This window comes from Bos javanicus, chromosome 1 (genome assembly GCF_032452875.1).
Source record: "Bos javanicus breed banteng chromosome 1, ARS-OSU_banteng_1.0, whole genome shotgun sequence".
Classification (NCBI taxonomy): Eukaryota; Metazoa; Chordata; class Mammalia; order Artiodactyla; family Bovidae; genus Bos; species Bos javanicus.
Window position 1 is genome coordinate 151415085 of NC_083868.1, and position 16648 is coordinate 151431732.

General features: G+C 45.7%; 1 protein-coding gene across 4 annotated transcripts in view; it reads left to right on the plus strand.

The window, feature by feature from the left end:
- Positions 1-16143, plus strand: part of PIK3R4 (phosphoinositide-3-kinase regulatory subunit 4) — a 78440-nt gene extending 62297 nt beyond the window's left edge. For 2 of the 4 annotated variants that reach the window (XM_061424876.1, XM_061424878.1), the window contains 7 exons: positions 5681-5845; positions 8286-8497; positions 10055-10186; positions 13691-13791; positions 14369-14457; positions 14757-14865; positions 15573-16143. In XM_061424876.1, coding sequence (XP_061280860.1) covers positions 5681-5845; positions 8286-8497; positions 10055-10186; positions 13691-13791; positions 14369-14457; positions 14757-14865; positions 15573-15743 — 979 coding nt within the window. In that variant the 3' untranslated portion in view covers positions 15744-16143. Of the gene's footprint in view, positions 1-5680; positions 5846-8285; positions 8498-10054; positions 10187-13690; positions 13792-14368; positions 14458-14756; positions 14866-15572 lie in introns of those variants that run through there. The other 2 variants (XM_061424877.1, XR_009737892.1) reach the window with 2 other exon arrangements.
- Positions 16144-16648: the final 505 nt, after the last annotated feature.

Consider the following 16648-nt stretch of genomic DNA (forward strand, 5'->3'; position numbering starts at 1 on the left):
AGACAGTACAAGTTAGTTTTTTTTCTGTAACTCTTTCTGCTATCTGATTTAAAAGAAGACTACGTAAAGAAATAATTATAAAACTGCATTGAGTTTATAGTGCATAAAGGTGTAATTTGTATGACAGTAATAGTACAGACAAGGGAGGAGGGAGCAGATGTATTGGAGCAAAATTGGTGCTCATCTGATTGTCTTTAGATGTTGATTGTATTTTCCAGGGAAACCACTAAAAGAAACCCTTAAAAACATTTAGTAAAACTCAAAAATGTATGATAGAGGAAATTAGGGATTGAAATCATGTACTGGAAGATGTCTTTATAACACACGGGAGCAGCGGTGGACTAGAGCAACCACCAAAACCACGTAAGACGTAGAGAAAACAAATAGCACAGTGTCAGACCTAAGCCCTACCTGATTCTAATCACATTAAACGTAGTCAAAGGCAGAGTTGGCAGGAAGTAAGACAAAACATGATATGACTGTTTGCCACAAGAGACAACAGTTTAAATTCAAGAGATGCAGTGCGAGAGTAAAAGGGCTGAAAACGGTACACCCTGCAGACAGTTTCTAAAAGAGCTGGAGTGGCTATGCTTAACTCAGACATTTTAACACAAAAATCGATACTAGAGATAGACAAGGATATTTTATAATGACAACAGGGTCATCCCATCGGGAAAACATAGCTATTACAAACACGCTGCTAACAGCAGAGCCCCTGCATGGAGGAAGAACGGACAAAATTGGAGGGGAAAGTAGTTTAACAGTAATAGTTGGAGATTTTAATGCTCTTCCCGTAAGAAGAGTTGAGCACACTGCAGACCTACCAGGTCTGACGTCTATAGAACACTCTACCCGACTGCAGCAGATTATCTAGGACAGACACCAAGCTTCAGTAAATTTAAAGGCACTGAGCTGTATCAACATACATGTTCTTTAATCACGGTGAAATGAAACTAGATCAGTAACAGAAATTTGGGGGATTCACAGGTTTGTAGAGGTTAAGCAGCACATGGCAAAATGACCAGTGGCTCAAAGGGAAATTAGAGAAATACTTGGAGGTGACTGAAAATGAAAACACAACAAACCAAAACTTAAGGGTGCAGTTAAAGGAGTATTGAAGAAGTTTATAGCTGCATGCAGCTGTATTTAAAAAGAAGAAAAATCATAAATCAGTAACTTAGCTTTAACCTTAAATCTAGAAAAAGAAGAGCAAAGTAAACCCAAAGCAAGTAGAAGGAAGGAAATCATAAAAGACCAAAGAAGAAACAAATGAAATAGGGAATAGAAAGTAAAGGAGAAAAACCAGCAAAAGCAGAAGTCAGTTCTTTGGGAAGGTCAGAATTGGCAAACCTTTAAAAGGGAGAGTTACTAAAGTTAAAACTAGGAAGGAAAGAGGGGATGTTACTGTTGAGTACATCGCTATGGAGCACAGAGGAATACTATGAACAATTGTATGCCGACAAATGAAATAACCTAGATGAAATGGACAGATTAGATTCCTAGAGAGATACAACCTATCAGAGGTAATCAATAAGAAATAGAAAACCTGAATATTTAGACCTATAACAATAAAATTAAATTAGTAATTAAAAGAAAAACTTCCTACAAAGAGAAGCCCAGGCTGAGATGGTTTCATGGTGCATTCTACCAATACTTAATGAATTAACGCCCATCCTTCAAAAACTTTTTCAAAAAAAAATAGATGAGGGAACATTTTGTAACTCATTCTATAAGGGCAGTGTTACCCTGATACCACAACCAGGCAAAATATATGACCAGAAAACAGTAGACCAAGACGCATAGGTAATATAGGCATTAAAATCCTCAACAAAATACTAGTAAACTGAGTTCAGCATGTTCAAAGGATACTATACCATGACCAAGTGCAGTTTATCCCAAGAATGCAAACCCTTTCCAACATTTGAAAATCAGTCAGTGAATATATCACATTAATAGAATAAAGGATGAAGACCACAGATGATCTCAAAAGATTCTTAGAAAGATTTTGTTAAAATCTAACACTGTTTTATGATTAAAAGCAACTCAAGTAGTTACAGTTTAGTGCTGATAAGGACGTCTATGAAAAGCCCACTAACATCATACTTACAGACTGAACACTTGCCTGTGAGGCGAGCCATGTAAGTAAGAATGTCCACTCTGACTGCTTTCATGGTTCTTAGTGGGGTCATTTAGATGAGGAAAAGAAATATAAGGCATCCAAATTGAAAAGGAAGAAGTAAAATTGTATTGGCAGACAGTAAGCAATAAAAAGAAAAACTATCAAGTGAGTTCAACAAAAAGTTGTAGAACATACGATCATATTGTATTTATATGTATAAAAGTCACTTGGATTTCTGTGTGCTAACAATGAACTATGGGCTTCCCTCATAGCTCACTTGGTAAATCACCTGCCTGCAATGCAGGAGACCTGGGTTCAATTCCTGGGTCGGGAAGATCCCCTGGAGAAGGAAATGGCTACCCACTCCAATATTCTTGCCTGGAGAATCCCATGGACAGAGGAGCCTGACAGGCTACAGTCCACAGAATTGGAAGAGTCCGACACAACTTAGCTGCTAAACCACCGCCACCAACAGTGAACAATCCAAAGATGAACTAAAGAAAGCAATTCTGTATACAAGAGCATCAGAAACAATGAAGTACTGAAGAATAAATTTAACAGAAAAATACAAGACTTGAATACTGAAAGCTACAAACATCACTGAAAGAAAATATTTATAGAAGACCTAAGTAGAAACACATCCCATGTTCATTCAGTGGAAAACTTCTGCTGTTTGTTAATAATAGCTGACATCCCCAAATTGATCCTCAGATTTTCCCTATGAAATTTCCAGCTGCCCTTTTCTACAGAAGTTGACATTCTGATCCTAAAATTCATGAAGATATGCAAAGGACTTAAATAGCCAAGACAGTCTTAAGGAAATAACTGAGTTGGAGAAATCACACTCCCAGATTGGCCACAAAGCTACAGCAGTCAAGACACTGTGTTACCGGCATAGGGATAAATGCATTAGTCAGTGGGCTAGAGCTGACACGCAGAGGTGTGTTTATGGTCGCTGCTTTCTGACACAGGTGCCAGGACAGCTGAGTGTGGGGAAGAACAGCCTGAACAGATGGTGTAGAGATTACTGGGCAATTGCATGCAAACGAATGGGTTTGCAGAGAATTTTTCAAAATGGATCATAGACCTGAACCTAAGAGCTAAACTGTAAAACTTGTAGAAGAAAACATAGGCATGTAATTCTTCATGACCTTGGATTTAGGCAGCTCAGATGGTAAAGAATCCACCTGCAGTGCAGGGGACTCTGGTTCGATTTCTGGGTTGGAAAGATCCGCTGGAGAAGGGATACACTACCCACTGCCGTATTCTTGGGCTTCCCTGCTGGCTCAGCTGGTAAAGAATCCGCCTGCAATGAGGGAGACCTGGGTTCGATCCCTGGGTTAGGAAGATCCCCTGGAGACAGGAAAGGCTACCCACTCTAGTACTCTGGCCTGGAGAATTCCATGGACTGTATGGTCCACGGGGTCTCTAAGAGTCGGATACAACTGAGCAACTTTCACTTCTGAAATATGCCACCAGAAAACACAGTGACAAAAATAGATGTGATTTCATCAAAATTATGAACATTTGTACTTCAAAGGACACTGTCAAGAAAGTGAAAGGACAACCCACAGAATGAGATAAATACTCTGAATATATAAAGAACTGTTTTAACTCAACAGTAAGAAAACAAGTAATTACAAAGCAGAGGACTCAGATAGAGTTGGCCCTTCATACCTGTGGCTTCTGCAGAATCAGTCAACCAGGGATAGAATATTTTCTGTTGATATGCAACCCTTGGATACAGAGGGCCTAGAGGGACTAGTGCATTCTGATTTTAGAATCTGCTGGGGGTCCTGGAACCAGTCCCCTAAGAATATAAAGGGTAACTGGGAGGTATGCAAAAAAGGTACTCTGCATCTTTAGGGAAATACAGATCAGAACCACAGTGGGATACCACATCACACCCACTAGAATGACTCTAATCAAAAAGACAAGAACAAGTGCTGGAGACAGTGTGGAGAAATTAGCACCTTTGTACTTTGCTGGTATGAGTGTCGAGTGATGCAGCAAGTTTGGGAAAAGGTTTGGCAGTTTCTCAAATGCTAATCATAGAGTTACCTATTACTCTGCAGTTTTACTCCTAGGTATAAACCCAAGAGAGCTGAAGACATTTGTTCACATGAAAATCTATAAATGAGTGTTCATAGTAGCATTATTCATAATAGCCAAAAAGTGGAAACCATAATGTCTATCAGCTATTGAATGGATAAGCAAATACAGTATATCCACATAATGGAATATTATTTAGCCATAGAAGGGATAAAATGCCCATGCATGCTCCAAGTCACTGAGTTGTACACTTTAAAATGTTACACTTTATGACATATATTTCAGCAAGGCTGCTATTAAAAAGTGAACTAGAGAGGCATGATTAATATATAAAATGTTCCATATTTATTTATAAATCAAATATAAATATACTGTAATATGCATAGAAAACTCTTTGGGAAGCTATATAATAATGTCTGTAGTGTTCCTCTGTGGTTTTCCCAGGTACCTCAGTGGTAAAGAATCCGCCTAACAATGCAGGAGGCCTGGGTCCAGTCCCTGGGTCAGGAAGATCCCCTGGAGAACGAAATGGCAATCCACTCCAGTATTCCTGTCTGGGAAATCCCGTGGGCAGAGGAGCCTGGTGGGCTACAGTTCATGGGGTCGCAGAGAGTCAGATGCAACTTAGCGACTAAACAACAAAAGTGTTTCTCTCTGGGTGTTAGAATTATGTTTTTACTTCTTTTTTTTTTTTAATAGTTTTTGTATATTTAAGATGTATTAACTTGTATAATAAATTATAGAAAATAAAGGTGAATAAATTTGGTGTTTTGGGGCTTGTGACCTTTAAGGAGTGGCCGCTTAGAAGGCTGAGTATGTGACCCTTGTGGAGGGTGATGAAGGAGGAACGCTGCAGGCACCACTCGTCACATTCAGGAAGTTCGGTGGTAAATTTAAAGGAGGGGGACAGACAGCTTGAGGGGTCAATGTGTGTGTGGGAGAGACTGAATATTACAGTAATACTGTGTGTTAATAAACGTTTCATGATTTACATGTTAATTGAGCTACACTATGTCCTGCTTAGAAATGTTGGGCTGTAAACGGGTAAACTGAGGTGTAGTGCAGGTTAAGTGGCTTGACTCAAATCATACTGGTGGTCAGTTAGTGGAACTCGGCCCTGTGATTCCCAAGCCAGTGCCGTCCTGCTGTGGCAGGCTGCATCTGCGGGATTATGGAATAACTGCAGGGGTAAGAGGAGGGCTTCAGGAATTGCAGAAAGGAAGCAAGCTGGGTCAGGCCACAGTGAGGGAAGTCCAGCTGGAAAGGAGGGTGGACAGTCTTTCCTTGATCAGAGAGAAGCGTGTGAAGACGGCCACTTGAAAGTATCAGAAGGAAAGGTGGTTTTGTGCCAGTGCTTCTGAGGGGGATTATTTTTGTTACACGATCAAGGAGGGAAACAGACCTCAGAGTATCATTTTTTGTTTGTTAACAGTCCTGTGGCTGTTTAATGTCAGCGATAGTAATACTCTGTGGCTTTTCAGAAACGCAGTTCTGCTTTTCTTTGTGCAGGTCTATTCTCACCTATAGCCGAGTCGGGGGCCGTGTCAAGACGCTCACATTCTGCCAGGGTTCCCACTACTTAGCCGTAGCATCCGATAACGGTGCCGTCCAGCTTCTCGCGATTGAGGCCTCCAAGCTGCCCAAGTCTCCCAAGATTCATCCTCTGCAAAGCAGGTATCTGTCTGTCGTTTGTGTTTTTTAAACTGCATTTGGTGTCCTGGGATAATGTAACCCTCCTTCTGTAATAGTTTGGATCAGCTGAGGGCCTGTGACAATGTACTTCTGTTTTTAAGCACATGAAATGAATAAAATTGGGTTTCCAACTCAAATCTATCACACACAGTTTGAGGAAACTATTTCTGCCAATTTGTCCAAAGGTCAGAAGGGCAGCTTTGAACATCTGGCTCATCCCAGTCTGGAATCTGAATAACCTAATTATCAGTTACATCTTCTGTCTCAGCTCTGGCTGCTGGTTTCGAAAATGTGAGTGTTCTTCATTAAAGGAAGCTCAAAAGTGGTGTCAGCATTTTGTCACTTGGCAGTAAAGCCTCTGAAGTTGCTGGGAATGGAGCAGAGTATGCAATCATATTGTTTGCTTATCATTTTAAAAAGAAGATCCTGGCTGGCTTTATCTAAGAATTTCCTCCACTTCTTACAGATTGTGGTTGCTTGTAGATTAAACCCATGCAAGGTAAGATATTTAAAGGTCAAACAGAACAATTTTTCAGCTGATGAGTGTGTGCTGCACATGGAAATTTGCAGAAATGAGTAAGATGTGTTTGTTATACTCTCTAAGAAACGAGCCTAGTGGGAGAGGCAGACCAGCGAACAGATGACTTCAGTGCAGTATGACAGCGTGCCCTGTGCCGGGGACGGGGGACCAGCTTACGGGTGGATCGGGGAGGTGGCCTGGAGGGGGCGCCACCCCGTGTGGCCACAGCAGGGTGGTGGCGTAGGGCGGGGCGGGCACAGCGGGGACCCTCAGGGAGGAAGCAGAGCCCCCAGACGCCTCGTCACAGTTTCAGTGGATTACAGCTCACCTCCACTGGGCAGCTGAGGAAGAAGGGGGTGACGATTGGGTCACCTGGGACTTTATTATTTCTTTGTATCATTTTGTTTATTCTTTGTTTTGCTTTTACCAATTAAGTTTTTTTTTTTTTTTTTTTTTAACACATTCACTAAAGAGACTTGGGCAGCTTCTGTCCAGGACCCATTATAATAATCTTGAACTAAGAAGTCCTTTCAGCAGAGAGTGGTTACAGAGCAGCCTCTGCATGGCATAAATCTCCAGAGGGCTCTTGGTGGAGTGCATGGTGTGAGGACCCTGCAGCAGAGTATACATTTCGTGTGGGAGAGCCTCTAAGCTGACAGCACTTTTCATTGCGAATATTAGTTTTTACTGTTTACCCTGAGCAACACTTATATCTTCCCTGATGGCTCAGTTGGTAAAGAATCTGCCTGCAATACAGGAGACCCCAGTTCAATTCCTGGGTCGGGAAGATCCACTGGAGAAGGGATAAGCTACCCACTCCAGTATTCTTGGGCTTCCCTTGTGGCTCAGCTGGTAAAGAATCCACATACAGTGCGGGAGACCTGGGTTTGATCCCTGGGTTGGGAAGATTCCCTGGAGAAGGAAAGGCTACCCACTCCAGTGTTCTGGCCTGGAGAATCCTATGGGTTGTATAGTCCAAGGGGTCACAAAGAGTCAAACACAACTGAGCAACTTTGAGCAACACCGACTCTCTGGATTGGCAGGTTGCCCCAGGAGGCTTTGCCTGGCGGCGGGCGCTCCCAGGAAACCCCACGAGGGGCGCGTATTTGGTCTTCCCGTGTCACCTTGGCTCTGAATACTTAGGATCTGTGGGTCCTTTTCACTGTTTGTTTGGCATTTGGACTTTTCATCATCACCTTAGGGAATATTGTCATGGTTAGAATGTTTATAATTGTTTGCCTAAGACAGGAGTTAGCAAGCTACGGCCAGCAGTATGGCCCATGTTAAGAATGATTTTTGCATTTTCAAAGGGTTGTTTTAAAAAAAAGAACATGCAGCAGAGATGCGTGTGGCTTTAAATCCTGGCAGATTCACTGCCCGGCTCTCACAGACAATGCTGCTGACCCTCAACAAAGCCAAAACAGCAGTGTTCAGAGGCCTGATACGCACTGACCAAGAAAGCCGGCCAGCATGTTTATGGCATTATTTTAGTTTAAAAATTCCTCAGCTTGAAAAAAAAACAAAAAACAGGTATATCAAGGAATGGAATAGTACTTACAAAGGAATCACTAATCTTATTTACTTCACTTTATTATTAGTAATAAAAGGGAGCGAATGATTGATTCATGCAGTAACAGCAATGAATCTTAAATCCTTCTTTCTAATAAAAGAAGTCATCAGCATGAGGGGAAGTGAGTGAAAGATACATGGAAGTCTGTGCACTACATTTGCAGCTCTTCTGTAGTTCTGAAGTAATTTTTTTAAAAATGCTCAATTGTCCTTGTCTTCGATGGGCCACAGAGTTTCTTGACCATGGTTAGAAGGTAGATTGATCTGCAGTGGAGGCGAGTGCTGTGTCTTTCGTGATGGATGAGCCTTTGCCTCTTGACGTGTGTCTCCTAGAGTCCTAGACCAGAAGGAGGACGGCTGCGTGGTGGACCTGCATCACTTCAGCTCCGGGGCGCAGTCCGTGCTGGCCTACGCCACTGTGAATGGTGCTCTGGTGGGCTGGGACCTGCGCTCCTCCAGCAACGCCTGGACGCTGAGGCACGATCTCAAGGCAGGCCTCATCACCTCCTTTGCCGTGGACATCCACCAGTGCTGGCTCTGCATCGGTAGGGAGCTGCCTTTCAGGTCCTCGCCTGGGTCTGGATGCTGCTGTCAGGCGTGCCTCTTAAGAAAGCTCTTTTCCTTTGTCTTCATTGCTAATTTTCCCCTATGTTCTTTTTTACCCCCTATAATTACTATAATACTTACATTTCAATTTTTTCATTAAAAAACAAATTTGAAAGAGTGAGGTCAATATTCAGCGCGTGTAACAATTTACTCTGTCCCTTCGTTTTTAAACGCGCCCCTACAGTGGTCAGATTTGCTGGCATTTTCTTACTCTGCCAGGGAAGCAACAGGCTGGGTTTACGGGATGAGGACATTTGAATTTGAGCAACTCGGTTTTAAATCCCGGTAGCCACAGGCAAGCTGCTTCACCCTTCTGGTCTTACTGTTCTCGTCTTTAGATGGGCCCATTCCCTCCAAGGGCAGCTTTGAGGATTTAATGAGGTGAAAGGCTCCAGCACAGGAGGAGAGCCAAACAGTGGCCGCTGGCCTTGTGACCCCTTCCCCCGCCTTTCCTTGCTGAAGAGCACCCTGTGACCTTGCTTCTCTCCTGTTTTAGTTTCACTGGCCCCCCTCCCCCTGCCAGGCTTTGAACCTGCCCCTTTAGAAGGTACTGGAGCTTATTCATTGTCACTCGACACTCTTTCAGAAGAATTAGACTCTGCTACGCTTGAATATTAGTTTCTGTTCAGTAGATTCCTGTCTTGAATTTGCGGCATTATCAGCCCTTTATTTTATATGGTTTGTGTGAAGTGCATTATTTTTTGCCTTTCGCAAGACTAAGCTGCCCTGGCACAGGAAGATGTTGTGCCAGGCTTGGAAAAGTAGCTGTCACACGCGCCACAAGGTTAGTGAGTTGCCCCGGTGGCTCTCATGCAGCCCCACCAGCTCTGAGGGGCCTGCAGAGGGGCCAGGAGACGGAGGGGCCCGCTGCCCCTTTGGTCTTTTCCCACCCCCGTCTCCACTGGACCTGGATACCAGCCTTGGCATTAGAGTGCACGTTATTCTTCGAGTTGGGTGGCATTCTCTCTGTGTGGTTTCAGATGTCGTGGGCACACATGCAGGCAGTCACCCCAGTGTCTGCTGTGCTCAGACAGCCATGCCTGTCTCCAGAAGGTTTCAGAGAAAAGGGCACGTGGCAGAGATTGAGCTCTGAGGATGGCTGCAGAGCTGCTGCTGCTTGAGGGCTGACTGAGATTACCTAGTGCTAGTAAACCACCTCTGGTTACTTAAGGCAGTCTGAATGTTTTGCTTTATCAGATTCATGTCTTCTCTAGGCCTTCTGGGTTTTTCCCACGGGTGCCTTTGGCAATTAGTAAGTGTCAGTCATTAACGAGTTATTCATTCTTGCTTCACACTTGCTAGGTTCGTGGTAGCACTGTGCTAGTACTCTGTACCTTTGGGCTAAAGGTGCTGTTGGGAACCGAGGAGTGGGGCGGGCAGCTTCCCGGAAGTAAAGCCTCTTTCCTAAGTGGCCAGCCAGGTTGAACGTAACGTCAGCGGGAATCCGCACTGATGCCGAGCCTGCGGCAGTCACGTCTGCGCTTCTCCCCTCGCAGGCACGAGCAGCGGCACCATGGCCTGCTGGGACATGCGCTTCCAGCTGCCCATCTCCAGTCACTGCCACCCATCGCGGGCCCGCGTCCGGCGCCTCTCCATGCACCCGCTCTACCAGTCCTGGGTGATCGCAGGTAGGAGGCGGGCGGGCTGGCGGGGCCGGGGCAGACAACCCTGCTGCCCAGGTTCATGACCTTAAGAGTTTTTACCTGTGAGCCAAATGCTGGCTTTTGTGGTCAGTTCTGATTCGTGGAAGTTCCTGCCACGGATATCTCAGTGTCGTTTCTCATTTATTGTCTTTTGTGAAGTCTCATCAGTCACACCACCACCGTCCATTCCTGTCCACCACCGCTTCCTTCCCGTTGTCGTCTTTCTCCTGTGTTCCCTGTTTTTAGTTGCCATCATCTTCCTGGAAATCTGAGCTGGAAGCCTGAGGTCATCCCTCAGCTGCCATTTCTGTTGCATTTCTTGAAGCCTCCCTCCCCTTCTCTTATTGGGTGTTCAGATTTCCTTGTATAGATTCTTAGGCAAGACACTTGGGCAGCTCTTTGAAACTCATTTTTCCCAACTGTAAAATGTGGCTAAAAAACTTGTCTAGCAGAGTTGGAAGAATGTGAGGTAACACATGTCATGCATACGGTCTGGTACACAGCGAGTGCCAGATAAGCGGTGGCGCTTACCGTCTGTGTTTCCTCCTGGTCTCTTGTTTCCAGGCCCCCGCCCCCTCCTCTCCTCGCGCCCCCTCCAGGCCCCCCCCCCCCTCCCGCCCCCTCACGCCCCCTCCATTCCCCCGCCCCCTCCTCTCCTCGCGCCCCCTCCATTCCCCCGCCCCTCCTCTCCTCGCACCCCTCCAGGCCCCGCGCCCCCTCCATTCCCCCGCCCCTCCTCTCCTCGCACCCTCAGGCCCCGCGCCCCCCTCCTCGCGCCGCCTCCATTCCCGCGCCCCCTCCATTCCCGCGCCCCTGCATTCCCGCGCCCCCTCCATTCCCCCGCCCCCTCCTCTCCATGACGCCTGCTGTCACGGTCACTCACGCTGCCTCCTCCCATGGCCATGACACATCCTGCGTCTTACAGGACTTGGTGCTTGCTTGGTTGATCATTTCCTCTCTCTGAAACACTTTCCTTGTTTGATATTGAGGACATCACTCTCTTGGTTCTTTTGTTGATTTGCTATTTTTTCTCCTTTTCCTACTTTTAATCTGTGGCCAGCCCGAGGGCTCAGTCTTGGTCCTTCTGTGCTGTCTCCCTGTGTGAGCACATCCAGTCCCAGGCAAAACAGTACCAAATTTATTCATGTTTTTATATCTACCTATTTAAAATCTTCCCTAAAAGCTGTGGTACGCACAATGGAATACTACTCAGCTATAAAAAGGAACACATTTGTCACTTCTAATGAGGTGGGTAAACCTGAAGCCTATTATACGGAGCGAGTAAGTGAGAAAGACAAAGACAAATACTGTCTGCTAACCCGCGGATATGGAACTGAGAACACGCTGCTGATATCCTCCATGCAGGGCAGCAGAGGAGACGCAGACGCAAAGGACAGACCTTTGGACTCTGGGAGAAGGCGAGGGTAGGATGATTCGAGAGAATAGCATTGAAACGTGTGTATCACCATGTGTGAAACAGACGGCAGGGCAGGTTCCATGCGTGAAGCAGAGCCTCAGAGCCGGTGCTCTGGGACCACCCAGAGGGATGGGGTGGGAGGGGGGTTCGGGATCAGGACACACATGTATGCTGTTTGGCAGAGGCCGTCACAATATTGTGGAGTAGTTATCCTCCAATTAAAATAAATTAATTAAAAAATTAAAGACAGTTAAGAACAGAAGTGCTTTGTCACTCACAAAGAGAAAATTACTCTGTAATACTGATCTTTGAAGATTTGCTTCAGCACCTCAGCCTCCCTGTGTATTGAGAAGGGCATAGGTTTCTTAAGACATGGAAACTGATGCAAAGGAAAGCAGTTAGTGAACTGCTTATCTGGATATCTGCTCATTTTGTTGGTCTTCTACTTTTCAAGTTCAGTTTGGCTCATTATTTTTTGAAGGGTGACAACTTAGTCAACAAAGATTGTTCAACATTAGTACCTAAGATTATATCACTCCTGTTAAATCTCAACATCATTTTTAATAATAAAAGTCTAATAATTAGAAAATAAAATCTTCCCTAAGATGTCTGACAGCCAGCTGAAACTTGATCTGCCCAAGCCAGACCCTTGGTCTCCTGTCCACCCGCCCCCCACCCACCGCCGCCTCCCCCCAGACAAGCTCGCTCCACCTGCAGTATCGTCCCAGGAAATGGCAGCCGACTCAGCTTGAAGCTCCTGAGGAACCCTGACATCGTCCTTGGTTTCTTTTCCCTTTCTCTTCCCACTTCCCATCCATCAGCCAGCTCTGTGTGTCCTGCCTTAAAGTGTGTCCAGAGCCGACCCCCTTGTACTGTTCCCACCACCGTCCCCTCACCCAGATGACAGCGTGTCGTGTTCCTATTAATGAGTCGCTCCTCCTAGCCTGTTCTTTCTTCTGCTCCATACCTGCCAGTGCCTCCCACGGAACAGCCCAGCTCATCCCCATGGCCTGGAGGCTCTATGGGCCCTGTTCCTGCTTCCTCACGACCCTTTTGGCCAGTCCCAGCAGGAATCAGATGGCATGCCCAGAGTAGGGTCATTTGAGGAGGATGTACCATCCAGGGACTGTTTCCAAAGGTGCACTGAAACGGTTCCAGCCACAAGGGCTTTCTGAACTTTTCCTTGAGCTAGGGCAGATTCCTGCTTTAGGGCCTCTGCGTTTTTGTGAGATTGTTGTCACCACTAGGGTGTGAGTTCTGTGAAAAGGAATTTTCTTTTTTTTTTTTTTTTTTGCATTATTTGTCCTCTCTTCCTCAGGACCTAGGACAGAGACTGGCTCACAGTGAATATAGTCAGTTCAGTAAACATTAGTGAAGAAGTGAAGGCGGGGGTATTGTCACTCCTCAGAACACTGCTCAAAAGTACTTTCGAGAAAGCCCTTCTTAGGCGTGCAGGGACTGTTCCCCAGCTCAAAAGTACTTTCGAGAAAGCCCCTCCTAGGCCTGCAGGGACTGTTCCCCAGCATCTCCCTCTGCCCTTCCTTGCGCTCTCCCCATCACAGACGTGCCCCAGTCAGACCATGACACTCGGACACGGGTGTGTATGCTTTGCTCCTTCCATCCTGTCTGCCCCCTGTGATTCGCGTGTCCCCTGTGTCTGTCCCAGTGACACACTCCTCAAAGCGGCCTCCATCTCGCCCACCGGATGTGACCTTTCCTTCTTGAGTGCACGTGGACTTTTGCATTCTCTCTTCTGTGCTCATTGTCTTACGCTTTGTATTTTTTTCTTTCCTGCTAGACTGTAGGTTTCTTGAGGGCAGAATCTGCTTTCCACCTGACATTTCTCTACACTCAGCTTGACACCAGTAAAATACTGACCAGTAGGTTAGCAGAAACATTACTCTTTTGCACTTCAGTGTGGAGGCAGGGTCACAGCATGACTTAAAGTGTCCGTGAGCATTTCCTACAGGATGGGGAGCAAATGGAAATGTTTGCAAGCTAACTTCCTCTGCCAGGACGTGGACTCGCTGAGCGGAGCCCTCGTCCGAGTAACATTGGCCTGTCTCCCTCAGCTGTCCAGGGCAACAACGAGGTGTCCATGTGGGACATGGAGACAGGCGACCGAAGGTTCACACTCTGGGCCAGCAGTGCTCCCCCGCTGTCCGAGTTACAGGTAAGGCCATCTCCCACATCCCCAGCTCGGCTGGGCGTCTCTGCCAGCCGTGGTCCTTGTTGGGCTTTGGGGTTGTGCCTTAAGCTTGGGTTTTTACTAAGTAAGTGTTAAGCGGGCTTTGCTGCCCTCTGCTTTCCAGTTCCCCAAGTCTGCTTCTGTGGGTGTTCTAGCTCCCAGCCCCATAAGGTGTGTGATGTTTCTTTGGAACCCAATAGAATCTGGGTTAATTAGAAAAGGAAAGATTAAAGCTTAGATCATTAGAAAAATGGAACGTGACCCTGTCATACATAACTTTTTAAAGCTGCTTTGTTGGGGCAGAGGGTAGGAAAGTTTTTTCTCTCCTTTAGTTGTGATCCTTCTCATTCCAAATGGAAAGTTTTAGGAAGCTGAGGAGGCTTTGCTTCTTCATTCAGGGTGATACAGAACAAATGTATTTTAAATTCCCAAAGAAAGATTTAAGACATAAGTGATCTGTCTCTGGTCTCTTCAGTTAACTGCTAATAGCTGACTTATCTCTAGAAATGGCTGCATCCCTCATGGGCGACATTTGACTCTCTATTTCTTTACTTCTTTTAAGCCTTCTTCTCACAGTGTCCACGGGCTCTACTGTAGTCCTGCGGATGGGAACCCCATCCTGCTAACGGCCGGCTCAGACATGAAAATAAGGTACAGTAAAGAGACTTCATATTCAGCACTTGAAAGGAGAAGGGCAGTTAAATGTGTGAATACCGTGGTTACCACAAGGTGGTGTTTACTGCAGATACCAGCAGTGGGATGATGTTTGCAGTCATCCACACCCTGCAGGGACAGCTGTTAATACTTCATTTGTAACTGATTTTAGGCTCTTCTAGAAAATCTCTATTTCAAACACAGAAGAGGACACACCAGCGTTGACGAGTGTCAGTCAGTGATCAGCCGTCCCTTGTCTCCTGCGACACAATGACCCCTTCTCTCCTCCTCCACAGGTTTTGGGACCTGGCCTACCCAGAGAGGTCCTACATCGTCGCGGGGAGCGCGGGCTCCCCGTCCGTGTCCTACTACAGGAAGGTCATTGAAGGCACTGAAGTTGTCCAGGTATCAGCGTTCCTTGCTTTCCTGTCAACTCTTGTAGGAACAAAAACGGCTGACATAAATATCATAAATGGCTTTGCCCAAGAGTGGCAGTATTTCTTTGAATTTAAAAAAATTTTATTTTCTCTTGACTTTTCTGTATTTTTAAAATCGAGTTTACTAAGGTAGAATAAACATAGAAAGTGCACATATAATTACATGAGCCAAAGTAAGCACTTTGAACACTTGCCGGGTCCTTTATAAAAACTCCGTGCCTTTATCGTCTTCCTTCCGCAAATGAGAAAGTTGAGCACATCGAGGTTGAGTCGCTCATCTCAGGTCAGCCGGCTTGTAAGCGGCAGTGCGGGGACTCACGAGTGGCAGCGAGCTTCGGGAGGGCTGGAGCGTCTGACATACGTGTGTCCAAGCCCGGGTCGTCGCTGCCTCTCAGTTCTTCCCCTTTGTTCTTTGAAGCTGACAGAGGTAGCACTCACAGGTTATCAGCTTGTCTGTAAGTTTCCATGTCTGTAAGTGGTGCTTATGGAGTCCAGGGACTGGACACCTAGACCCTCACTTTGGACTCCCCTGCGGTGCCTCTGTGAAGCGTGGCTCCTTCGAACCAGCGCCAGCCTAAACAAAGAGCAGTGCTCCTTAGAAGCAGGGGTGCGGACAGGCGGCAGGATGTGCTCCCGCCTTTGACTGTGGCCTTCTTGCTTTTAACCACCACACAGGAGATTCAGAACAAGCAGAAGGTGGGACCGAGTGACGACGGCCCACGGAGGGGCCCGGAGTCCCTGCCTGTGGGCCACCACGATATCATCACGGACGTCGCCACCTTCCAGACCACTCAGGGCTTCATCGTGACCGCCTCTAGGGACGGCATTGTTAAGGTTTGGAAGTGAAGCCCGGGAGATGTGTGTAATTTGCAAAAACACAGCAATACCCTGTGACTCGAGAAAAAGTGTTTTTAGAGAACAGAGTGAGTGCAGATCCCTTTGCTTAGTTTTCAGAATCATGGCTATTATTTCATGATTAAACAGATCCCATGCAAGGTGGCTAAGGAACTTGCTGGCATCCTTGTGTGTGTCTCAGCTGGAATTAGCTATACAGCAGTATCTGGCGCTTTTCTTACTGTATATATCACAGAGATAAGGAATTTAAAATGACTTACACGATCTCAATTTACTTTGTATTAAAGACAGTTGAAAGTTTGTTGTAAGCTATTACAATGTAAATGCATTTTTCTTTTGCTATTAAAAATGCTATTCAAACCAGCCAATAAACTGTAGTCAAGCATCGTAAGGGGGTTTTGTCTGTTTTTGTTGGTGTTTTTAACGATAAACGTGGGAAGAATAACCTTCAGCGGTGTGTGGACCCGTGTCACAGGCACTCCTGTGGCATGCGTCCTGCTCCAGCCCATCTTTCCTCCCTTGTGTTTGAGAGCCATCCTTCTTAGATGTTTAACCCTGGAGACTTGATCTCCTGTGCGTCAGCTCCAGAGAAATGTGTCTCTTCTTGGTCATCATGACTGTTTTTTTTATAGTTTCTACTATAAATTCTGAAACTTGGCCCATCAACTTGCTTTTATCCAGTGTGCATTATTTATTAAATGCACGAAGAGAGAAAAATAAAAAGATTAAGCTGTTAAAAACATGCCAAAATTTATATTTTCAAGAGTCCAAAATTTGGTCTTCCCCACTAAAATGAACCCTTCAAATTTATCGATCACTGTTAGCACAGGAACTTCTCCATCCACATCTCACTGTCCATCCGCTTGCCGAAGGGTTTATGGTGTTCAGAAATATTT